Source organism: Megalops cyprinoides, chromosome 3 (assembly GCF_013368585.1).
Source record: "Megalops cyprinoides isolate fMegCyp1 chromosome 3, fMegCyp1.pri, whole genome shotgun sequence".
NCBI classification, from domain to species: domain Eukaryota; kingdom Metazoa; phylum Chordata; class Actinopteri; order Elopiformes; family Megalopidae; genus Megalops; species Megalops cyprinoides.
The window spans coordinates 46413661-46439318 of record NC_050585.1 but is presented as its reverse complement, the minus strand read 5'-3'; the positions used below and the strand labels follow the sequence as shown (position 1 = coordinate 46439318).

The 25658-nt window shown below is 45.3% G+C and overlaps 1 protein-coding gene across 1 annotated transcript; it reads left to right on the top strand.

Annotated features, from left to right (window-relative positions):
• The first annotated feature begins 881 nt into the window (after positions 1–881).
• Positions 882–25658, top strand: wwc1 (WW and C2 domain containing 1). Its single transcript, XM_036524916.1, has 22 exons — positions 882–2023; positions 7776–7885; positions 9390–9593; positions 10553–10629; positions 11485–11564; positions 12272–12401; positions 13632–13778; positions 13902–13975; positions 14508–14750; positions 16673–16762; positions 18089–18648; positions 19391–19508; positions 19928–20095; positions 20457–20649; positions 21070–21210; positions 21609–21685; positions 22112–22274; positions 22417–22581; positions 22754–22846; positions 23240–23470; positions 24637–24755; positions 24951–25658. Exons 1-22 carry the CDS (start codon positions 1905–1907, stop codon positions 25015–25017), a joined length of 3369 nt encoding a protein of 1122 aa, XP_036380809.1. The 5' UTR covers positions 882–1904; the 3' UTR covers positions 25018–25658.

The window sequence follows — 25658 nt, the reverse complement described above, 5'->3', positions numbered from 1 at the left end:
ATAAATTTATTAGTTTTTAGTCAATACTCAATGAAAAAGAACCACAAACACATGTGAAAATATTTTAATTTTAATTCATTGCAGGCATCAGAGTGAAATTAAATTAGATAACAAAAGACAATAAAAGTGTATGAAATAACAAATCAGAGCCACATCACATTAAACAATAAACTAACAGCCTGGGTATTAAAAGTCAGTCATAACGACAGCAGTGCAGTTTCCGGTAACGAAGCTTTCCGCAGACATTTTCAGTCAGAAATCACACTGTAGATCTAGACTAAAATGGAATGACCTTCAGTAAGCGCGCTATCCAGGGGAGGGCGTTGTGCACTTGTAAACTTCAGGAAAGACGTTTTGTCATATAGACATGTAAGTAAACATGGTTAAAACTACTTGATACACGCAAGAGATGCAATGTTTATTGAAATTACACGATGCTTTAGACCATTAAACACAGTGTTCATGACGCAATTAACTATAATTAATAACTATAATAAGATACATTAATGTAATCAATTTATAAAAATATAAAAATTTCAATAACACATACATTATGTCACATTCATTGTCTTCGTTGACTGATCTGTCAGGCATCTCTAACCTTTTGGTCAGGTCTCCTAAAATTTTCCATAAATTCACGTAACCTCATCCCAGCATAGCCCGCAAAACGACATAACCTAACTGTTATGTATGTATCTGTGTCTTCTCCATGTCAACATTGCATTCGTGTCCTCGTTTTAGACTAACAGAAATGTTAAAATACCCTGTCTTCTAATAATTACAGTAACAGCAATTATTTGGAGAACTACGGTAATCACCTGGATGACGTAATTCAACCAGCAGCATCACGACAGCAACAACCAGTGTTCTGGGAGGGGGGAGGGAGATACTGCCCCTTTAAGAAAAAGGAAACATTTTTCAAATAAAATAACAAACTTCTAAAAGGATATATTGGCGAAATAAGGAAAATATAACCTTTGAGAGGAATGAGGATTTAAACCATGCGTTTTGAGCTGGAATTACAGAATTTTGTAAAGGGAACGACAAGATATGTTGCTTGCTTTGCTAGCTAGTCTAAACATGGTGGCCACTGTGAAGGAAAACTAGCTAAAAGAGGATTTTAAAATATTGAAGAAAGGTTATTTTCGCTGACAGAAGACCCACTGTTGTTACGCTTTGGAAGAGGCACTTAAAAAGTGCTCAACAGATATCGATTTAGAAGTTAGCTATCTAGCTAGCTACTAGAAATATGGTTCAGAGTTGGGCAATATGTCCAAAACGGCGAAGTGTTAGCTATGAACTACCCGCGTCGAAAGTTGGCTAGCTTGTGGTCTAGTAAAGTTTTATCATATTTAGCACTGTGATGACATGTTATGTCGTATTTAGAGTAAGATTGAATCGCACAAGCATAAAGACATCCAACAAAGAACTAGTCATAACTGGCTAGCCAGCTAACGTTAATGCATCGGTTGTACTTGGCTCATGGTAGTGCACCACTGTGTACTACTTACAGGCTGGCAAGCGACGACAGTTTAAAAGCTTTTAACAGCAAGTTATGAATTCAGAAAACTTCTGAAGGGAACACGGGGGGGATAACAGATTGACACGTTAGCTTCACATTGATGTTCAAAACTGAATTCCAATTGTGGAATAATGTTTATTAGGTACGCGTTGTTTCATGTTGCGACTCGACAAACCTACACTGTGGGGAAAAGGAGGCTATAGGTTATGAATGAGTGTATTTAAAACGCGCTACGTCGAGCAAAGTTGATGACGCGTAACTTAATTATTCTTAGCGTTTAATTGGTATCGTGCAATATGTCAGTAGGTGTGCACTGTACATGGCTTACCTTTGATGCCGTTTAGAAGACTCACAGAGAAATTTACATGGAGACTTGCTTGACATGCCAAGGACGGAATTACCATTGCCAGAGGGTTGGGAAGAAGCCCGGGATTTTGACGGGAAAGTCTATTACATTGACCATATCAATCACACCACAAGTTGGATTGACCCAAGAGACAGGTATGGTAACAACATAGCTTAAAACAGATATAGTTAGCAGTGCAATGCAGTATTATTCCTTGGTATTATCAATTGTTGCGATGAAATGAGTTTATCCAATGGAGGGAGTTACTGACCATTTATGGCAGAGGTTTCAACCTTATTCTTGTGTTCCGCTTAAATTCATTATTTGTCCCTCAGTTTTTAATGTTATCCGTGAGTATTGAATTTGATTTCAATTAACCCCCATTTTAAAGACCTCTGACCCAAGACAATCCGCCCCGAAACTGACAGCACATGTTTTCAACAACATATGAAACATGATCATTCATTCATGCCTTTCATGAAAACAAAAGGCTTGAGGAAGCAAACCCTGATAGAGAATGATGTTATTCATTTGTCAGAGGAAGGATAACTGTCTATATTTACGGTCTATGAAAATTGGCATACCACCTGTAGGACCCTTGTTTGAATTTAGCAACTGTATTAGCTTCAGCATTTGTTTTTATGTGCAGGGTGGATAGGTCCACTACCTGTGTGTGCTCACAGTGCAGGGAAGCTCACATGAAAGATTATGTCAAGGTAAAGGCAAAAGCTTCATCCCACTGAATTAATTTACTGGGAACAGTTTATTTGAATGTAACATGCATTGAAAGCCTTGAAAGTGGGAGCGCTTGAGTTTTTTTTTTTTTTTTTTTTAATTTGTCAGAATTTGTCAAGGGAATTGGCTTACATAATACTGCTGCAGTCTTTTTTTTTTTAAAGAAATGTGAACGTCAGACATGTGAAAGGCTGCCCTCGAAAACTGTGAAGGCATTGTGAGATATAACGTTTATGTATTTTGCACAAGTAGACTAAAGACATTAACGTCAAACAGTTATAATAGTCACCGCAAATAAGACTAGAGAGAGTTCGCTTCAGAGCACAGGAGCACATAGCTTACTCATGTTTGATGAAAGGAGAATTTTCATTAGAGAGCTTTAGTGTCCCCTTTGAGATGCATATTCATTGAGAAACTCGTGTGTGCCATTCTCCAGTAACCATGAGCTCAGGGGACTTTGAGACAAAATGTGTTTAATGGCTTAGTTCTGGAATTCTTAAGATCATTAGTGAGTTCCAGGTTCTGTTGGCTTAGAGCAAGAGTCCATGAAAAATGTCAGGCAGGAAAGTAAAGCCTCTTGCAGGGACCCTGTCCATGTCTGTTTTTATATTTACATATGTTGGAGCTCCCGTCCAGTAAAATTTGAATGGGATAACAAGAGAATGCCACACATGACTAGCCAGGGGAAGTGCAAAGAAGCCTGCCCAGTGTCTAGGATACCACTATGGGGGGAAGTTGTAAACAACAAACCATAACCACATTCTTCAAGTATGTTTGGAAAGGAAGACATGAAATAAGTTATGCATGATCAAACAATCTAGAGGAGCAAAGGCCAGTTTTAATTCGAAATCCCTGTGACTGTTTGGGATGGTAAAATTGACCAGTGTGAGCAGCCCAGGGCGATGAACCAGGGAATGAGATGTGGAAACAAGACTGTTGTGCTAACTTTGAGCAACAGTGAATTCAGGGAAATAGGCAGGATAAAGCTTGCATGCAGACATGCAGGTTATTACATTCAGTATGATGCACGTTGATGATCTTTGCACAGTTTGACTGCAGTGGTTGGCAGTGAGTAGTAGGTATTGTCCTTATAAAAGGGGCGGATACGATTACCTGACCAAACCTGGCTGAAAACAGTCAATGAATTTGCATCCTAGCGATATCTCTTTCCACTCCATTATCCAGCGCTGAGAGCGTGGTGTCCCATTGCTGAGCAACAGTTGATGGGAAACGAAGATTACAGTGGCTGTGGTTGTTAATGAATTCCCATCCGAATTGCTCTTCCCTGTGGGTTCAGAAATCCAACTAACAAGCCCATCTGTGAAGTTCTGACTCTCCTTAACTGTGAATGGAATATAGTCCAATGTGGGTTTTATGTGCTGGCTATTACCCTTCATATCTGAGTATGCTGGCAAAAAGTCTTACTCTTTTTCATATTCTGTAAGTCCATTCTATGAGTCTTTATTGTTTTTTTTGCACTTATTAAGAGAGAAATTATGGACTGAATCTTTACCGCTGTGAGTGATTGGCTGAACTAATTTGCAGAATTAACGCTGTGTGCTAATTATAGTCTTGGATATGTATGCAGCAAAGTCATCCTTGCTGCCGCAGAAAATGTCTCTTTTTAGAGAAAAAAAAAACATTCTTATGTTTATTACTTTACTTTAATATGAAGCATTTTTCAGCAGGAACTCCAATGGTTTAAGCTTAAAATGAGTAGATCACTTCAAGATGTATACGGAAGCCTAATTTCATTCAGAATGCGACACCAATGGGCATAATTTAAGATTACAGAGAATGTTAAAATACTGCGGTATCTAAATTTGCACACTTTCCGAGATTACAACCTGTCAATTTCTTAGAGGAAAAACATGCTCGATGTGGGCCCTCAAACTCTGTAATCTGTGATACAATATTTATACCTTTTTAAAAGACTTCAATTTTGTGTTAAATTTTCGTTACATGATTTACATTTAGAAGCAACAAAAATGTGGAACTCCTCTGTGGCTAAACCAGCACTTGGGCCTGCAGCTCAGACCCGGCTTTGAGTCCCAGCCAACAGTGACTGGGAGTCTGAAGTGGTGGAGCACAGTTGGCTCCTCACTGCCTGGGGACGGGTGGGTTTCTTCGGGCGGAGTTCCCTCGTCCCGCTGCCTTGGCACTCTCCAGCAACGAGGCCGTGTGAGCGTGCCTGTCAGTCACTGAGATTGCAGCAGTGGCGATGTCCCTATCCTCTAGGCAGCATTTGCTCTGCTGTGCCGTGCTTCACTGAGGGGCTTGTCAGAGGAGAAGTAGCCGCTGGCTGTGTGCAAAGCTGTCGGGAGGATTCTGGTCATCTCACTTAAGATCTCCTCTGTGAGAACTGTGTGGAGAGGCATTTTTATTATAGTAAGATATACTGTAATTCCAGAAAAGGGGGAGGGGGGAGCATGAAGGAAAACTCCAACAAAAATATGTTTGCCTTTAGGGCATTTATATCGTTTTATATAGTATGATAAAGGATAATTCGAGAAAGGGGGAGGGGGGGGGGGGGTTGGGGACTCCCACAAAATGTGTAATTTGCCTTTAGGCCATTTATAGGCAGTTGAGATGTTCAAAGCTGTGACAGCAAGGTTGGTCAGCTGTTGGAAATTTTTTCCCATTTGTAGTCATAGTGCAGGCAGATGCACAATTTGAGTGCGATTTGAATGAAAAGCGGTCTGCGCGTTATGGTATCGGTGAGCTTTCGGCACCGCTGCGGCTCTTCTGCAGAGCTGTGCACATTCCATTTCCCTGAATCCGCTGTAAGTTGAGCGGAACTCTCGACTGAAAGACTGAAATGCAGGCCAAGGAGGTCACTCAAATCCAGCAGCTCTAAGTTTCAGTCATACACTCAGAGGATTGCGGGTCACATTAAAGCCCAGTGATGCCTAAATAGCACGCCTCTATTTTCGTCTTTTAACCCGGCATTGCAGTGCACAAAGAAAGTCCAATTCGATGTAATCACATCCTGCTGGTGGTAGCAGCTTGCCTTCTAGTCATGCATATGGCATGAGAAATGGTTTGGTTTCTGATAGGCAGGGCATTCCTCCCGGTCGTATTCAGACGCTCCAACGATTGTGTTGTTGACTCGTTAACGTGTCGTCAGGGGAATGGAATGTTATCTTTCAAACGGGACAGCGCGGGTTGTCGAAGGGGCGAAACACACCTTTATTGCTGGACTTTGGTGTGCTGCGAGGTGTGAGGTTGGAGCTGTATAAATGAGTCATGGAATTTCTGGTGTATTGAGCGTAAGGCTGACGCATGGTTTAGTTATGCTGTATGCTGTGTACTCGGCACACATGACATCAGTTTGCATTGCAATTATGGGCAGGAACTTTGCCATTGTGTTCTAACTGCAAAGCGTTTAAGTTGTGCTTTATCTGGAATTGCTGGGTGAAATACATACCCTTTCTCAGCATGCAAAATGCAAAGTCCAGTTAATGAGGCGTATCCAGAGGCACAATAAAACATATATGGCATCATTGAACGCAATAATGCTTTCAACATATTGGCTAATAAACAAGCTGCACATAGCATATTCCTGTTGACTGTTATCATATGCAGGCTATGGTTGTATGGGGTTTCTGTCTTGCTGGATTGGTGGTCAGGATGAAGGAGCTGCTGCATTGAGATTGGCATATTTTTCATTGGGGTTGAAAGCCTTGAACCGGGCCCTTTTGAATGATGACTAAGAGAGAGGAGGGATAAGGTGGGCTTGAGTGGTGAGATTATTAGAATCCTCAGTAAATAAGCTCTGAATTGCTGCGTAGGATTTGCAGTAGAAAATTGCACCGATAGGGAGAAAGAAAGAAAGAAAGAAAGAAGAAAAAAACGGCTAGCTCTCCATCTCTTTTGTGTTGTCAAACTTGAAAGCCCTTCGTCAGGGTTTAAATTTAGAACAGGTTGAGGGTCTCTCTTCCCTTTCATTATGCATGAGCTGAAAAATGAACCAGTTCAATTTCACTGTTCAAAACGCCTAAAGCAGTGAACGGGGAAGCATCTGCCTTCGTGTACGGCAGTGGCCTGCGAGGCTGGAAAATTAAAGCCGCTGAGCAACTCCGGGTGGACCGCGGTGTTCATGTTCGTGGAAACCGATAGGATTTGGAAATGTTCAGTGTGCTAATGTGTTTCAGTGCTTTGAATTTTACAAAAGGTAATTATGAACAAGCTCTCCTTTCAGTGAAAGCTCTAACTAGAAGATTTAAAAAAAAAAAAAAAAAGAGAAAAGAAAAAAAATCATGAAATGAAGAGTAACAGTCCACTCATTCCGCAGCCTAATTAAAATGACAATCTGGCTGATAGGGAAACTGCTGTGGACTGTGCTGTCCAAGGCGATTTCAGTGAAAAAGCGAGGGTTCTGAAATCACGCCGAGCCGGTGGGAGGGGGAGAAACGTCCGCTCTGTGGGTTGTTGGCCGGGCTGGCGGGCAGTAAAGTGTAAAAGGGACACTCTTTGTGGCAGGGTGACCATCCTCCGGGGGGTTTCTTGCACTCCTGTGTGCTGGTCTTGGAAGGCCACACCGTGTTGCCTCAGAAACCTCCAGGCGATGTGTCAGTGGGACTTGTGGAATGCCAGGCCTCGGCTTCCGGGCATTGTGTGCACGGCCGCCCCGGAGGTGAAAAGAGCCCATTCTTCTGGCCTGTTGCACTGCCAGTCTCTGAGGGAGGTGGTGGGGTGGTGGTGGTGGTGGGGGGGTGTCAGCCCCGGGATTCACCTCGGGCACGGCCCCAACTATGCACGGTCATGAGATGCCTCAATCTCGATAGCACATTAAACATGCTGGTCAAAAAAGGGGGCTTTAGTTTAAATCAAGTGCTGTGCAGATCAGCAAATCTTTAGATTAAGTGGATATATCAGTCTAATCCCTTCTGTGTTATTATCAGCCCATCCTGATCTTATACATATCAGGGAATCTGCGCAGCGCCTGCTGCATCTGAACCGGTGCCAGTCAAAAACAGGAACAGGCTCTGCGGTGGGGCCGCTTTGCTGGATTCTGGGTGGTAAAGTGCTCGTGTTGCAGAACGCACAGCATGAAGATATCACCTCTCAGTTCAGCCATAGAAAATGCTGGCATTGACATGTTGAAGTGTTGAATACTGTGCGTGGGTGCCAATGTGTTTTTTTTTCTTTCTGCTTGCGATGTCCTTTCAGACAGACCAAACCTTTGACGTTTGCTGACTGCATTGGAGATGAGCTGCCTGTGGGCTGGGAGGAGGCCTACGACCCCCACGTCGGCGCTTACTATGTGGACCATAACACAAGTGAGTGTGCACACTGAAGCCATGGATCATACACATTACTACGAACATGTTCACTGTTCAGTCCAGCATCGCTCATACAGGCTGAGCAGCACGGCATGGAGAAAGAGGAGAACACACCAGTATTACTCCCGAGAGTCCTGCAGCCCTCATAGTTTAACATTGTTCTGAGTTTTACATATGCAGGATTTCTTTCCTGAAGCTGACAGGCCAAACAAATATTTGTTACAATCTGTAACAAAGAAGGTTGAATTTAAAACCATAAAAGGGTCAGGTGAGGTTCAGACGCCAGAAATGACATACTGTGCATTGTTTTCTGTGTGTGTGTACATGTGTTTGCATTCATGTGTGCACGTTTGTCTGTAAACTTGTGTTTATTTTTCCGTGTCTGACTTTCTGTGACTAAATTTACATGCATAGAATAATCAGAATATCGTATAATTCCAAGTTTATGAACTCTGAATTGATATGCAGAATAAGGTCTTTGCGTACTTGCAGAGTTTAGTATTCCACTCATAACTCGTTTATGAATGCAAAACACTTTGTTTAAACATCAAAAGACTCAGACGTCTAACTTGATGGAAGTTGTATGAGTAGAGATCAGAAATTTTAAATAATGACAGAAATATCTGTCGTCTGTTGTTTTCAAATAAATCACCCATAATGGTCTTGTCACATCTGGCTTTCCCATAGTGTTACCATGGGCAGTGTCCCGCAGTCTTCCTGTTTGTGTTTTTGTGCTCTGTTTGTGTAAGGGGTTCAGTTCAAACCAGAATGAGACACAAACTGTATCATCTGGGCATTTTGCTTTGGCTCAGCACAGAACTGATACACGCAGCTTCCACAAAACACGGAGCTGTCCTGAAAAGCACCCCACCAACGAACTAGAGATGTCTCTGTAGCCTGCTGCTGACCACCTCCAAAAGCACTAACCGATGATTATATACACCTCACTATAGTTATGTTTAGGATTTATTTTTGTAATGAAATATTTTCCAGGACTTTCTTTCAATTGACTCTTTGTTAGGGGTTAGGGAATAATTTTCAGTTTTTCCCAGATTGGCCCAGTGTTTTTTTCTGATTTTTGATTGCCTCTGAAAAACCTGTTCAGTGCTTTCTGACAGCCTTAGTTATAAAATGGGCTATATTACATAAATGTTGTTGTAAAGTGTTTGGTTGTTTTGTTTAATAATGAACAGTCCTTTTTCTCTGGACTGTCTTCGTTTGATTTGCACTCATGGCCACCAAGATAGGAAAGACTACAACTCCCATCTCACCTTGGCGGACGACATCATATGTTGCCAATGACCATACCTAGGTGATTGCAGAGATTCAGCCATGTTTTTACACAAAGGTCACTTACACTTTTAACACAAAGGTCGCCGGTCCAGTTCCCAGGATAACCGGTTTAGCGGATAACGTGAAAACGCGAGCTGCGTAAGTTAGCTAAGCTACGTTAATACGCAATGACTTGTGATAAATGTGTGCCCTTCTCCCCCTGTGGCAGAGAGCACCCAGCTGGAGGACCCGCGGGTGCAGTGGCAGCGGGAGCAGGAGCAGATGCTCCGGCAGTACCTGGACGTGGCCCAGGACGCCCTGACCGCCCAGAAGGAGATCTACCAAGTGAAGGAGCTGCGGCTCAAGTTGGCCCAGCAGGAGTACCGGCAGCTCAACGACGTGTGGAGGGACAAGTCCGCCTCGCAGACCAGCTGTAAGGGGAGAGCACGATGCACATTACATTACGTTACGTTACGTTACATTACATTACATTATTGGCATTTAGCAGACGCTCTTATCCAGAGCGACTTACGTCAATTACTGATTGACAGTTACAGCCCGATATTTACTGAGGCGATTGTGGGTTAAGTACCTTGCCCAAGGGTACAGCAGCAGTGCCCCCGTGGGGCATCATACCAGAAACCTTTCAGTTATGAGTCCCAGTCCTTAACCACTATGTTACACTGCCATCCCTACCTATAATGCAAAGTCACTGCCACTGCCACCTCATCTTTCCACTTTTCACTCCAGGCCCCATTTCCCAATATTCATTTCACTTAAGTCTGAATGCATGTTCTGACAGTTGCCTGGTGTATAGAGAGGTGGTGTGTTTATGTGTGCTTCCCACGATCTATTTTCTGTAGTTTTTAAGAAGCAATGTTCAGTCCTCTGGTGCTGAAAGAGATGGCAAGTAATAACTGATATGGCAACGATTAGAATGCAGAATGCTATTCCGCTGTTTATTTCTTGCTGTTAGTGCATTTTGTAGCGTGCATTTGTATTAATGTGTCCCATCAGTGGATAAACACATTATAGTTTTTCTAGGAATTATAAAGTAATAAATATTTATATGTAATAACTGGGGTAGGACGCAAGTGCAGAGTTCTCGGAAAGCATTTTTCGCTCTCGGTATGAATGCTGCTTCTCTGCTTATGATATTGAAAATAACACTTTGAACATTGGTTAAGCGATTCTCTTACGATGCTAATGTGGTTATATTCATTCTGGGAAATGGGGCCCTGGTTATTTTGCATCATATTAAACTGCTTATGTGATTTTATTGTGTATCACAGGATATGCGTATGAATTATGATGTTGAGGAAAAAAGAAAATATGCCAGACAGCCATGATTGCAATGATAAGATAATGCATATGCATCCTTATCTTTTGCAGTAAATTCTAGATCTTCGTCCAGCAGTAAATATGATCCAGAAATCCTAAAAGCTGAGATTGTAACGGCAAAAAGCAGGGTAAGAACTACACCTTTTCCTTTCTGCTCATTCTGATACGTGTCTGAGATAACCACCAGGCCATACAAAAAATAATATATTGACAATATATATTTTGTCTATTTCAAATATGTAAATTATTGCTATTTTTGGTATATTGCAAAATATTTCTGCTTTGCATTAAGGTAATGGATTTGAAAAAGATTCTTGGTCTGAATAGCATGTATATTACATTGTCGTTCATTCCCATATGGGAATGTTTTAGAATTCTCCGTCTGGATTTCATCAGTGGCTCTATTGTGTCGTATGTCATGGCTGATTTGTTCCATTGTTAATGCGATTGTAGATTTGATTAGGTTGGTGTTCATGTAAGTATTTATCTAAAGATTATGCTTAAGAGGAAAATGCTTAATCTCCATGGATTGAAAATTATGGCCAAATGGTCACCCTGACCCCCAGTCATAATATTGCAATTGTGATCATTAAAATGTTTGCTTTTAGATTATACCAAAAGGCACTATAAATGGGCAAAGGTTGAATACCTCTCATTTATTTCCTCCCCGAAGATTACGTTTTGAAATCAGCAATGAGGCAGTGTATTGTTTCTGTGTGTTGGGAGGTTTCAGGAGAATTAATTCCTTTTGATGTTCAAACGCAGCCCGGACTGTTGGACCTGATGTTGTTTTGATTGTTTTGCAAATGCAAATGCTGACGCCCGTTTGAAACGCAGCCCAAGGCAGTTCTCTTATTATCATTAGCAGAGCCGGACACAATTTCTTTGGTAAAAAAAAAACTAAAAACTTTATATAACATGCTTATTCTTTCAGCTGTGTTTGATTAGCGGGATCAGTGTGAACGTTGTTGAATCTGTCTCAGGTAAATAAACTGAAGAGGGACCTCGCCTGCATGAAGCAGGAGCTGCAGTATAAGGAGCAGGGCTTCGAAACGCTGAAAGAGTAAGTGCTCCTCGGCATTGTTGCGGAGCCACTCCAGCATTCCAGCGCGTTCATCTATCCCCCTCCGTTTCTTTTTTTTTTTCCCCCGGTGTTAAAGGAAGTCAGTGGCGTGCCACCGTAGGTTACTCTTTTCAATGTGTTCGCAGCACGCATTCCACTGCCAGACCTCCGAGACGCAGCCCTCTCTCTCCCCCCCCTAGAAATATCACTGTGTCTCTCTGACCTTCGTCAGCTTTCAAGGATCAGGCAAAGGCTCTGGACAAGCGGCAGGTTAAACGGGCCGGTAGCCCCCCCCCACCTTCCCCTGCCGTCCCCCTCTTTTGGAGGGGGATGCAGGACTATCAGAGTGTGAACGATGTGGTTCTAAATGAAGTTAACAGCTGCTGTGCTCCAGTGAAAAAAGCTTTTAAAGGCTTCACTAATTCCCTGTAGCTCTGAGCAGGAGTGCTCCCTCCCTGCCTCGCCGAGCAGAATGTGGACAGACCTGTTGTTCCACTACACGCATGACTTATTGATGACTCACTTTACATATCTGCTGCTGCTGCTGCTGCGAATGGCTCCAGCCTCCCTGTGTTTTCTGCTGTGTTGATTTTTTTTCCCCGTCTCCAACGCGGCATGCGTCCATCCGTGTGCCCCGACGGAGCGCTCGGAAAGCCGCACGTGCTTCTCACTGCTGCCCTCCTCTCCCTCCTCTCCCTCCCCGACAGGATCGACCACAAGGTGTCCAGCACGCCCTACGGGTACAAGCTGCACGAAGCGCAGGCCATCCTGAACGAGGTGAAGGCCATCAAAAATGCCATCAGCTCGGGGGAGAAGGAGAAGCAGGAGCTGATGCAGGTAACGGCCCCTGGGTGCAGGCCGGTACGGGGGGAGCGGAGGAGGCAGTCAAATTACTTGTGGGTGCTGACAGAGACGGTAATGTGCCGGGGCAGCAGGGCCCACTCCTCTTGTCTGCCTGCGTCTGACAGCACAGGGGAGAGCGGCAGCCGGGGTGGAGGAGAGGCTGCTGTCTTGAGCAGGAGGCGCGCCGTCGGTCGGGGATCGGAAGCGGGGCGTTGCGGATGCCACATCCGCGTGACTCAGAATTTTTTTAAAAAATCCCCTCAGGGCCCGCCCCGATCGTCACCCGCAAGGGCGGAAAAGCGCCGACGCGTGCGCGTTGTCCCTGCCGCAGGGAGGGGCCCGGCGGCCCTGCAGGGCGGGGGCGTCCGCAGCGGGGATGCGGCGTCTTCGCCAGCGTAACCGTCCCAGTTTCTCCTCCGCTGTTTGTCTGAGACCATACGGTGGGGTGGGGACTGTTCAATAATGCATGAACAACGCTGCTTTTTACTGATGCCCCCACACCTCCCCCACCCCCCCCCCCCCTGCAGGGCTCATTTACATGTGTGCCAGTTGTGTTCCACTGAAACATGTAGGCTAAAGCCTGCCTTACACAGTGAACACTGAGAGGGAAGAAAGTCAGCTTTTGCAGCTTCTCTGACAGTGCTTGCATGGCTGGAATGATAGTGAATTTCTTAATAGAACAAATAAATAAAAGTGACATGGTAAAAAGAGAGATGACACAATTTGATTGAAACAAATGTTCTGTTTAAAAATGTACAGTTATTTTACCTTTGACTCTTTTCACCATTTAGAAATACAAGCGGTTTTATGATTCCTGCGGTGTCAGTGTCCTCAGAAACAATTCTGTGAAGTATAACAACTACAGTATAACTATTCTTGTTATGTAATGGTAGACATACCAGACAGATATTATGAATTAGAATTTATGGATTGTATACTTTGTGTTGTACGCTTACAGTTTTATATCTGCATCCCATATCAATTCTGTAGGCTCAAAAGTTCACCCTGTAGAACGGATTTGCCATGCCTACTTGAACTGCTTTGTAAGGCATTGCTTTGTGAGGTGCTGAATTGTGATTAGCATTTTTCTGAGACGCTACTTTGTGAAGTGTTACTTCTGAGGTTAAGAAACCATTGCTGAATCAGAGCTCTGGTGCAGTGGTTCAGCAGGCCAGTTAAATGCTCCTCTACAGTAGATGTGACCACACTTGGTCATTCTTGTAGAAACTGGCGGTCCTGAAAGATGGCTTCCAGTTGGACTCCGGCTCGCAGTCGGACCTGTGGGCCAGCAGCTCCTCGTTGGCCAACTCCAACCTGTCCATCCCTCGCCTCTACTCCGACGCTGAGTCTCAGACAGACATTCCTGCGGAGGTAAGCCAAAGGGTGAAAAATGGGGTGTAACATTATGGTGACAGGGTGTTGGGTTGCACAGTTTCTGTGCATAGCCAATATTCATCTTCATAATTTTTCTTTTTTTTGTCCTGTTTGCTCTAGTTTGTGGGAAACACTAACAACAAGCTGGCAGAGAAGGTTCGACTGAGCCTGAAATATGAAGAAGCTAAGCGAAGGTAACATTTTCCCAAACAGTTTCCGTCTTGATGAATGGAATCCATTATGATGAATTAATTGTTTTTCTGGAAGCCAGTCACGGACTGCGGCCGCAAACACCTGTGTCATAATTCTGCTCAGCTATGGTACCACAGCTGGGGAGGAAGTCATTTCCCTGGTTAATGTGGGCCTTCCTTTCCCCCAACCGGCAGCAGTAATGCTGTGCAAAAGAAAGGTCCTTGTAGACATTTTCCCAAAGGCACTCTAAGGTTTTCCCATTGTGGTGTATTCTCAGGATTTAATAAAGCTCTTCAGCCGGTAATCCCCAGGTACACACTTACAGACCCACGCAGTAGCAGTCTGTGCACACACACACACACACACAGTTCCTCAGTGTGTGTGAATTGCTACAAAAAAAAACGAAATTGAATTTTTACAGATTGTATCGCTTTTGCAATTACCTTGGCTAAAAACAGCCAGAAACCTGGAAAGACCTGCTGGCACTGAGAGCCAGGGGGGTTAGTTTCGCCTTCTTTTTTTTCCCGCTCTCAGGATCGCCAACATCGAGGTCCAGATCGCCAAGCTGGACAGCGAGGCGTGGCCGGGCCTGCTGGACCCAGAGCGGGACCGGCTGATCCTGATCAATGAGAAGGAGGAGCTGCTGAAGGAGCTGCAGTACGCCACACCCTGCAAGCGCGCCCCCAGCGACGCCGAGAAGATCGAGACGGAGAAGAAGCGTCTGGAGCAGGACCTGCAGGCGGCGCGGGAGAACCAGAGCAAGGCCCTGACCGAGAGGTGAGTCTGCCAGTCGCATTTTAAATACCTTCACCCGGCGGATGCTCTCATTACATTATCTCATTGGCATTTAGCAGATGCTCTTACCCAGAGCGACTTACATCAGTTACAATGTTATCTGTTTATACAGCTGCGCATTTACTGAGGCAATTTGGGGTTAAGTACCTTGCCCAAGGGTGCAACAGCAGTGCTCCAGCGGGGAATCGAACCAGCAACCTTTTGGTCACGAGTCCTGCTCCTGAACCACTATGCTACACTGCTGCTTCTCATCTAAATGTGTGCATACAATGAGGCTAGCATAGATATGAACGGTAGCATAGGTTTAAACATTCATATCTATGCCACCATTCATGAACATGAACAGAGCAGAGATACCAACGGTATCAAAGATATGAACGTAGAACATGTATAATGTATAAAACAATTGTACAATGAACGACTTGTGAGGCACAAATGCAGTAGTGATGGGGACAATATAAAACAAGCCAAAAATGAAAGGGCTGGTACAGCGGCCACAGTGTGCCATTAATCAAGAACCCAACACCCTTACAGATTATCAGCCTCCACTGTGCAACTGGCAAACAAAGAAGAAATGCAGTAGGGAAGGTTTAGTTGCGCCATAATAAGCATGTGTTCTCCTGAGCCCGATCCCAAAAGCCGCCAGATCAAACCCTGCTGTCGGACCTCTCTGCCAAAGCAAGACGGAGTCGACTTTAGTGAGCGCACGCAGTCTGAGTCATTGTGGACAGGTGTGTTTGCCTGAGAAGAGTAATGCGGGAGATAAGTGGCAAGTACTCCTTCAGCAGTTCCCTCGTCTGTCATGGCTGTTAGCCACAGTGCAGCCGTGCGTGATGCATTACTCGGGATGGCATCAGCTGAAAAGAAAATAAATATGAGGTGGGCAAAAAAAAAAAAAAAACGGCAGCGGTCGATGACTGATTAATCTCACCTTTAATAATAATGTGCTGGCCAAAGAAACACGAGCAGGGTAATATTTCTGACCTGCGGAGAGCCAGACCCCAGAGGGCCTTCAAAGCCGCATCACCTGAGACGGGGAGAGGTGGCCGTGGATGTGTGTAGACTGTGCCACTCGGGCCCTCAGCACCCCTTTTCATAGTGACACCTGCTGCACAGGATCAGGTGTCTGCAGTGAGAGCCAGTTATTCCCCCCCCGCCCCAAACAACCTGACTGAACAGGCCCTTATCCTCCACACTCAACACTGTTCCTGCATTGAGTGTTGTGTCTGCTCCCTTCCTGTAACCCGACCGCCACTAACAAGGATGTAGGTTGGGCACAAAAGGTTCTTTTTCTTAGCCATAGTTTCATAACGGCTTACTGTAACATGATCAAAACAACGCTGGTCTGTTACTCCGTTCCTGTTCTTTGAGACTCGACTGTTCTCACTCTCGCTGTTAGGATTACAGTTTATTTAGAGTAGGTGGGAATTATTCAGTCTAGAATGCCCCAAAGTACCGACTGCATTATTGGTGATTTACTTGGCAGATGAACTTATTGAGGGAGACTTTAGGCTAATATGACATGATGCTTTAAAAACATAACACAGGAGTAACAGCAATGAGAATAATGGGTATAAAGTATTGCAGACAATAGACATCAAGAGGAACAACTGTGCTACAAGCATTTAACAGTAAAACATTGCATAAAAATTATACTCACATACAACATTTACATTTACATTTATTCATTTGGCAGACGCTTTTATCCAAAGCGACTTACAAGGTAGGTAGAGTACAACACAAGCAAAAAACCATAAGGAGTCAACAATATTAGAACATACTTATATTACACTGAAGAGAACAGCTTAGCAATGATCTGTAGAAGTAACATCACCCTAAATTAAGTATAGTACCATAGTACAAAGGACAGTGGTAGCAGTGAGCTTTCTCCTCTTTGCTTCCAGGTTGAAGTTACACTGCAGAAGAAATAAGCTGGTCAGAGAGCTGGAAGAAACTGTCCGGCTAGCATCTTCCCTGCACACCCAACTGAAAAGGTAAAATGACCAGTTCACTTCCACTCATATCCACACAATGCTGTGTGCAGCTGGAAAAAAAAAAAAGCCAAACACGTATATAACATGTTAAAATACACCTCCAAAAAATTATTTTTAACAGCACTATCGTTTTTGAACTTGCATTCACTTGATGCAAGATATTAGTTTGTGGTTTGAAATGTCTTCCACAAAGTGACCCGAGGAGAACCTGGATATTAAACTCATGAAAAGTGGTTCCACTCCAAGAGTTTCCAACCTGTCACAACTGTCTGAGCACTCGGCGCCGCACTTATTTGATCGGACTCAATTCCCAGGCTTGCTTTTCAAAGGGGTTCCCAGAAAAAAAAAAAACTTTGATAAATTCTTGCAGTGGATGTCCTGATGTGATGCTCATTTTAAAAGATCACACGCGGCTTCCGGAGTTCTGATGCGTTTTCATGAGCAATTCAGCGCTGTCTAAATGATTCCTGTCACTGGAAATTGCGCGAAATAAAACTCCTCGGACGTGGTGCGCCGGTAGGAGCGGGCTGCCCTGGTTTCCCGCCGCGCCACGGTTTTGATGTGTGACGGCTCGCTGTTCCTAGTGTCGGAGTGAGGGGCGAGACTCAGTCTGGCAGCCTGCTGTATCAGGAGCCAAACAATGCTTCAGGGGAAGGCATTTCTATTATTTGCTGTCAGAAAAGTCTGATTCATCCCTTCTGGAAGCTGTCATTTTTAAAGAATTTTTTTGCCATCTGTGGTAATTTGTGATTCAGCTTAATGGCTTGATACATTACTAAGTGTTGGCTCGGGCTTAACTAATGTTTAAGTTGCCAGGACTGCATAGGAGTGGCTGCTTTATATTCTTTTAGGGTGCTCCTTGTCCCTTTCTATGTGTGGAAAAGGGAGCTGTAAAGGCTGTTGATAGGATGATGAAACTTCAGTGTAAGAGGTGTGTCATTTTTAATGTGCTGTCAGGATTGATGGGGTTAAAGACTTTTTTTTTTTTTTTGAGAAGTGTTAAAATTTGACTCCTTAAATCATCAACATTTCAGCAGTGTAGCTCCTAACAATAGTATATCTGTTGCGCTTTTTGTGCACGCTTAATTCATCTGACTGTTCTTCAAATAATAAACATCAAAAGCCCCAAAAGGCAGGAGAGGAACTCCCCTGTGCTTCTGCTAATGAGGTGCAGAGCTTTAATTAGCCCGTTTGGTTTCGAGCGAAATGCATTTGAAGTCGTGAGAGGCGAAAATGAGAAGCGTCTCGGCTCGCAGACAGAAATAGACATGGAAGGCTGGAGCGTGTCTGGCGTGTTCTCTGACGGCGTGCTCTCCGCTCCCACAGCCTGTCTGCCAGCACACTGTCCTGTTCCTCTGGCAGCAGTCGGGGGTCCCTGACGTCCAGCCGGGGGTCTCTGGCCACCTCCAGCCTGGGCTCCTCGTCCTCCCTCAGCTTCACCGACCTCTACCTGGAGCAGCCGGAGCTGTGCGACCCGGAGTTCCAGAACAAGCTGGACTCGCTGCTCCAGGAAGGCGGTGCCGGCGGCTACCGGCCGTCCAGCTCCATCACCACCATCCACGAGAACGAGGTGGTCGGGGCGGGCGCGGCGGGGGCCGGCACACGGCTGCAGGCCCTGCGGCTGTCGGAGACGCCGCGCTCCATGAGCTCGCTGTCACCCCGTTCCTCGCTGTCCTCGCTCTCGCCCCCCTGCTCCCCGCTCGTCACCGACTCCAGCTTCCTGTCCGGGGACGGTTTCCTGGGCCTGGCGGGGGCGGGGCTGGACCTGGAGCTGCAGAGCCGGCTCACAGACCTACGATTGGACGGGGACAGCCGCTCTCTCCACGCCGCGCCTGACACTGACCCCAAGCAGGACAACACTGCAGCTCCTGCTGAGGCTGTTAAAGGTAGAGACCGTACTTTTGCACCAGAACTCCTCTTTTCTACATGTATGTGAGTGCTGTGCTTATACATTACATTACTGTTATTTAGCGGACAGTCTTGTCCAGAGGGATGTACATAGGTTACAGTGTTTACATGTTACCCATTTATACAGCTAGACATTTATTGAGACAATTGTGGGTTAATTGCCTTGACCAAGGGTACAATAGCAGTACCCCCATGGTGAATTGAACAGGCAACCTTTCGATTATGAGTTCTGCTCCTTACCACTATGCTATACTGCTGCTCCATAAATCATAGCTATAGCATAATCACATGACATTGTATGATGTCACATTATTACGGCATAAGACATATGTGTTGCCAAGAAAACACAGTGCTGAATTTTTGGACTGATCTGTGTTATGTAGATAAACGCATGTCTGCAAACCTCAGAGATGGAGCCTTAGCATGGCCTTTAACTGCACGTACCGTGGTACAGCAGTGAGTCCCAGCTTGATTCAGAGCACTCTGCATAATACAGCTTTGTTAGAAGGCGGAACCAAAGAGGCACTCATGAGGAATTGAACAGATTTCACATGAAACTGTAGAAGCTGGAGAAGTGAAGAGGTGGGCATTGGGTTACAGCCCGCCGCTACCTGCCTCGCTAGGCGAGCCTGCTCCAGCGCTGTAACCCGACACCAGTCCCATGGTGGCGTGGGCTCTCTGACCGGGTGTCATGTTTCTGATTCACGTTTCCCCCGCTAGATTCTGTTGCACAAGGGAGAGGGGCGGGGCCCGCGTTGAAGAAGGTGGGCGTGACCTCGGCAGTCTCGGACGAATCGGTGGCAGGAGACAGCGGAGTTTACGAACCGTCCGAGAAGAGGTAGGCCAGTATGACAGATGGAATGTTTTGGGCAGGGGAGTGTGGTTTTCGAGACAGCCTGTCATCGTGCACTAAATCATCCACTAAATACACTATGATCTTACAATGCAGTTGTGAGTTTGAGTTAACCACTTTTACTTCCATGTGAACATTAGAACTTATTGTATATGCGTGCTTTTCTAAAACAAATAAAACAGTATAGCACAGCACTCATGCGCAGCACATCGCTGGTTTGAATAGGTTACTGCACAGAGGGAGTGTTGGAAATGCCACGGATAACGTAATTGTGGGTATGAGTCAGTGATTCTATTGATCCGAATCTTAAATATGGCTGTCATAGCTCCCTCGGCTTTTCAAAAACGGGTCAGCTTGTCGAACGGCCGGTGCCTGAGACAGAGCCCTTTTTTCCCCCTGCCCAGACTCAGCCAGCCGACGGAGCTGCTGGTGAATTACGAAGAGGGAGCCTCCCTGGGCTCCGCGCAGGTCAGGCTGGGGCTCAAGTATGAGATGAAAGAGAAGAGGTTCACAGTATTCATCATGCAGCTGGCCAACTGCAGCGCCCTGGCTCTGCCGGCCGACCACAGCATGTATGTACCGCTCCGGGGCTTTAAAGAAGCAGCTGAAGGAGGAATGCCTGCTTCATTTTAGACAGAAACGTGTTTGGAATGTTCTTCAACAGTATTTCTTTAAAAATAATGTCCGCATATTCTTACTGATATTTTATGTAGTAATTATACGTATATTAATGCATGTAATGTGTATAATAATGTGTATAATAATGGTGATGTTACTTTCATAGATCATACTCATGCATAATAATTATGCCTGAAACCCATGCTGTGTGATGTCTTCTGTGTATGATCTTTTGCTCGGGAGATTGTTTGATGTCATCTGTGAAGGATCTTCTGAATGATAGGTTGTATGATGCAAGCTTTCTGCTCTCTGCAGATATGTCCGGGTGGCTGTGCTACCCTGCTCAGAGACAACCAGATGCCTGTTTCGAACCCGGGGTGTCCTCCCCCAGGAAGCTGTGGAGCTCAGCGAGGTTTTCGGGGTACAGGTGGCCCACCACGCCCTGCGGCAGAAGACACTCCGGGTCGACATCTGCTTCACCAGCAAGTCCGGCAAAGAGGAATGTCTGGTCAGTGCTAACCCCCCCCCAATACAAAACAAATCATGATTCAGGGTTCAAAACAAATGATTTCAGGGTTACATCCTCTTCAGTGAATGGCTAAAAATGAATTTACAGCTATGTCATGTGACAGTACCAGGATGTCATACCTGGAGCTCTGACAGCAGCTCCTTTTTGTGTTAGAGGTCATATGTTGTCCCCAGGCTCAATGCACTCTCACTGAGCCGAATTGCAACCTTCCCAGTATAATCACAGCTTTCCTAGTCTCAAGCATGAAGCTTTAACAACGGGACCCGTGTTTGAGTTGTTTGTAACCACCCCTTAGCCTGTTAATACAGCAGTGCAGTCTTACCCCATTCTCAAATAGAAATGTTGTCAGTGACAGCATGTAAACTAACTTTTATTTCATTTTCTTTTGAATTCCCTAAGGCTGGTGCTCAGATAAGCTTGGCTGAAATAGGCAGTTCTGAGGAGAGAACCGTTAAGTGGTACAACCTCCTCAATTACATGTACATGCCAGAAGTGAATATGAAGCACAGAGAGGCAGGGGCCTCTCCAAAACAGGAGACGGTAAGGAGACTTTGTATTTCACTGGTATGTTTCCGTTATTTTCGCTGGTCACTCCAAGGTTATGTTTCACCGCAGTCTCAAAGGCGCATTCAGTACAGTGGAAATTATGAAGTGAAGACTCCTGCCGTTCCGTTTCAGGCCTGAGTTGCCTCTAACTAGCGTCAGCCTCCCGCTGCGAATAAACAGCTTTACAAAGAGATGGAACCCTCCTAGAAAGATTTAATGACTTGGCGGGAACACTGACACCCGGCAGATTCTGAAAGCTATTACCGCCACGTAGCCCGCAGCGGCATTTCTGTGTGTCGGGACGGCTTAGGATGGCTGTTTTTGTAAACATGGTGTTGCAGACTCATCGTGGAACCGCCAAGCTAAATTAGTCTGTCCCTCTTCTGTTTCAGAGCTCTGTCCTGGCACCCAGGCCCGACACTGCGGAGAGACCGGCGGAAGGTGCTGAGAGCACTTCAGAGCTGGAGTGGTGAGTGGCCCACGTCCAGAGAGACGTTATTCACACTTTCCTAGTGTAGCAGACCGCGGGGAGAGGCTGTTACAGAGCTGAACAGGGGTACTTCCCTCTGTAACGGACCCCAAAATTCCACAGAACCGTAATTCCGAAGGGAGCCGATTGTGTGTCTTTGTAGAACCACCACACACCTGGACCCAGTAGGTGAGCAGCGAAAGATACAAGTCCCACTGAGGAGGTCTAGGCAGAAGCTGTGCTTGAATTTCTGATGCCGTTTTCTCCTCACGGTCCAGAGACTTTCCTGCTACCCAGTGGGAATATACCTGTGTTGAACATGAGGGCCAGGTGGCATATTTATGCCACTGCTCACGGACAGAGATGTACGCAGCAGACAGGTCCTCCTCCGTTGGTGACAGAAGTATTCTCTGATTCCTGACTTAGGCACACTGAGGGTCTGCAGGGTGATGTCTTCGAGGACCAAGAGGGTAGTGATGCAGAGGGGGAGGAGCTTCTGGAGGAGGAGGAGGAGCCCTATCCTGACAGCCAATGGGAAGGAGAGGAGGAGGTGGCCAAGCTGACTCCCACAGGAATTATGACAGAAAGGGTAAATGAGCCCTTTCTTCACAAGAGAGAATCACCACCTTTTTTTCCATCTACCAGAATTTGTTTGAAGTGATTTTTTAATGGAGCAAATGTGTATTTTATTGCAAAATTCCTGTGCATTTCATTACCTGTTTTTCAAACAGGTAAATAAGGAGACAAGCATGGAGGATTTCTCCCAGTCTGCCTCTGTGGTTCGGCCCAAAGAACGGCGGGCCAACGTCCCCCAGCAGAACCCCTTCGTCAGGGGAAACACCATCATCCGCTCCAAGACCTTCTCCCCCGGACCTCAGAGTCAATACATCTGTAGAGTGAGGACACGGACACACACACAACTTCCATTATAACTTCCACTATAACTTCCGTTTTAACAGCACTCGCTGAATGCTGACTTTTGGCTGAAAGAACACGGGGAAGCACTCATACTCTTTGGAGCTAATCAAAGCCAAAAGGAAACTTACATTTTGTTTCCTGATTTTTCAGATCAACCGCAGCGACAGTGACAGCTCCACGCTGTCAAAGAAGTCTCCGTTTGTCAGGAACTCGTCGGAGAGACGCAGCATGCGAATGAAGAAGGTGGGGAAATGCGGGACACGCGCTTGCATCCGGAGGGGGCCGGGGCTTCCTGCTGGTGTCACTGATAACCGCCTTATTTTAACTGCTAAAAGTGTTAGCCTCCGCTCCACTTTGCCGCCGCGTGTTCTGATCCCTTCAAGATCTGCTTGAACAGCGCGAGCACAATATAACACTCGGTCCTTAGTTGCATTAGATATTCTCTAAAACGGGCATTCTATTTCCCAAAACTGAACAGTGTGAGCTCAATATTTAATCATGCCTTTAAATATTTAATCTCAGATGACTTTCTTCATCCTCTTTTATCACCGCGCGGGGAATAGAGTCTATTAAGCTGAAAGTATGGATGTGTGAAAAGCTGAGTCTCCGCGCTCTGCCTTGGGTCCCCCTTCCTAGCCGGCCGTGCAGGCGAAGGGTCTGGACGGGCTCCTGCGGACCTCGCTGGACCTGGAGCTGGACCTGCAGGCATCGCGGACGCGTCACAGCCGGCTGAGCCAGGAGCTGCGCGTGCTGAGGGAGCTGAAGGAGCAGCTGGAGGAGGCGCGGACACGCGGGCAGAGCCACCTCCCCGCCTGGGTGCAGGAGGACGAGCGCTTCGCCCTGCTGCTGAGGCAGGCTGAGAGACAGGTGGGTGTCCGAGGGGGTGTCCTTCACCCGCCGTTGCCCCTGCCGCCCCTGCCGCCACGCATCGCCGCCTTCGGGGTCGTTCGCACCACCTGCGCCCGTCACCCTTTGAGTGGCTTTTGCCTGCTGTTTCCAGCTGGCGCTGAGGCAGGCCGAGAGGGCGGTGCGAACCACTGTGCTGGAGTCACAAACGACACCTCCACCCACACTGTCGCTAACTTCCCCACCCAGTATAATTAACACCTACCACCTTCACCATCAATCACTTTCACCACCTGTGGTATCATTCAGTGAGTCACATATACACGTTACCCTACATGCTAACCTTCACATACTTCTACCTCATCACCCTGAAAAACTCAAATTTAAAATTAGTCCCATAGGATAGAGGAATCTGATGCTGTTTCCTTTAAAAAGCTGATGTAAAGCCATATGCTGCTTGGAGGTTATTCATTACACCTTCTCAGGACTGTCAAATTGGACACTGTTCACTGAGATTGTACCTGTTACAGCAGTGAGATGTTGTGAGATTAAAAGGCACTACACTGTTTTTGATTAAAGTCTCAAATCAGTTCAGTATGTTTTTATATATTAAATACATCCCATTCAGTATAATAATACTTTTATTTATATAGCACTTTTCAAGCATACAGCACAAAGTGCTTCACTATAACAGTTAAAGGAACAGTTAAGAAATGTGGAAATAACAAAAATAGAGGAGGGTAGAATGACAAATAAATCCAAAATAATAAAAGGTTATAAAACCAAGCATTATAATAAAAATAATAAAGAAAAATAATGATAACAAAAATAAAAAACCATACATACTAGGCATTAGTAGAAGCAGTCATTACATTACATTATTATCATTTAGTAGATGCTCTTATCCAGAGTGACTTACATTTTAGGTTACAACTTATTCACCATTTATACAGCTGGATATTTACTGGGGAAATTCTGGGTTAAGTACCTTGGTACAGCAGCAGTGTCCCAGCGGGGAATCAAACCAGCAACCTTTCGGTCCTAAGCCCTGTTCCTTACCACTACGCCACACTGCCACCCGCGTAAAATCCTATAAAAATCTTAGTGGATATATCCTATAAAGCCATATAAGAACGCATCTTAAGACAGTAGCGCGTAGTGAGAACTGTGTGTTTGCGTATCTCCAGACCAAGGAGGAGCAGCTGCGGGAGCAGAGAGTGGAGAGGATGATGCGGGCCGCCGCGAAGGACGTGCACAAGATCCGCGGCCAGAGCAGGAAGGAGGTTCCAGAGGTCCAGTCTTTCAGGTACCGGGGAGCTTCCGCTGCTACGTTTCTGTTACTCCTCCTACATCGCCCCCTCAAGGATCAGATGAATCCTTTGCACCCCGGTGTACATTCATATTTAAATTGCCCATTCATTGCATCCTGTTTACGGCTGAATGTCCTTTCAGGACTTGCTGTGTTCTGACATGCTATTATGTTTCTTTGTGAATGCTATAGAGAGAAGATGGCCTTCTTCACTCGAGCAAAGATAAATATTCCGGATCTCCCTGCAGATGACGTGTAGAACATTTCAAGTATTCTTAAGTCTTAGCTGCTGTTTCCAAGGAGATGAGACTGACTTCTGGTGGTATTATGAAGAAAAAAATGTATGTACATTAGGAAAAACTCACATTTTAAGACACTGGGTTGTAGATTTGAGTTGCTAATCTGTATATGTTTTTTTTAATTACTATCAATAAGAACATTTTTATTTTGTTGTCTTTGTAGCATTATTTTACTGTTACTAATTAGTGTACTTTGTTAGATGTATTATGTGTTAACCTGTTATTCAGATACAGACCAGTGCATTTTATGTGAAGTATGAAAATTAACTGGAAAAAAAATGCTGTTTTGGTAAATGGAGGGGTACACACTAAGATGTGAATATGGACACATAAGGTACCTATACTGTATAGATAGCGTGAGGACCTAACCTGGAAATCAGTAGCTGCTTGTTGTGAAAGTGATATGAAATCTGTTTAGAAACTGCTGTTCGCGTTAGAGCCGTTCTATGGCTGGAGGATTCTGACATCGCACACCTGCATGTAGGCCATCGGTAACCCTTCTCAGAGCTGCACCTGTCCACACACTCAGCACACCTGTGTAGGAACTGCACTTACCGTCACAATTTCTCAGGTAACGCATAGGAACTCATGCACTTTAAAT

What these genes read in the sequence shown, in the direction of transcription:
- wwc1 (XM_036524916.1), top strand. Translation starts at nt 1,905, where the DNA reads ATGCCAAGGACGGAATTACCATTGCCAGAGGGTTGGGAAGAAGCCCGG. An exon ending in AGAAGCAGGAGCTGATGCAG is followed by an intron (nt 12,402 to 13,631) that starts GTAACGGCCCCT and finishes TCATTCTTGTAG; the next exon opens with AAACTGGCGGTCCTGAAAGA. An exon ending in CCGGCAAAGAGGAATGTCTG is followed by an intron (nt 20,650 to 21,069) that starts GTCAGTGCTAAC and finishes GAATTCCCTAAG; the next exon opens with GCTGGTGCTCAGATAAGCTT.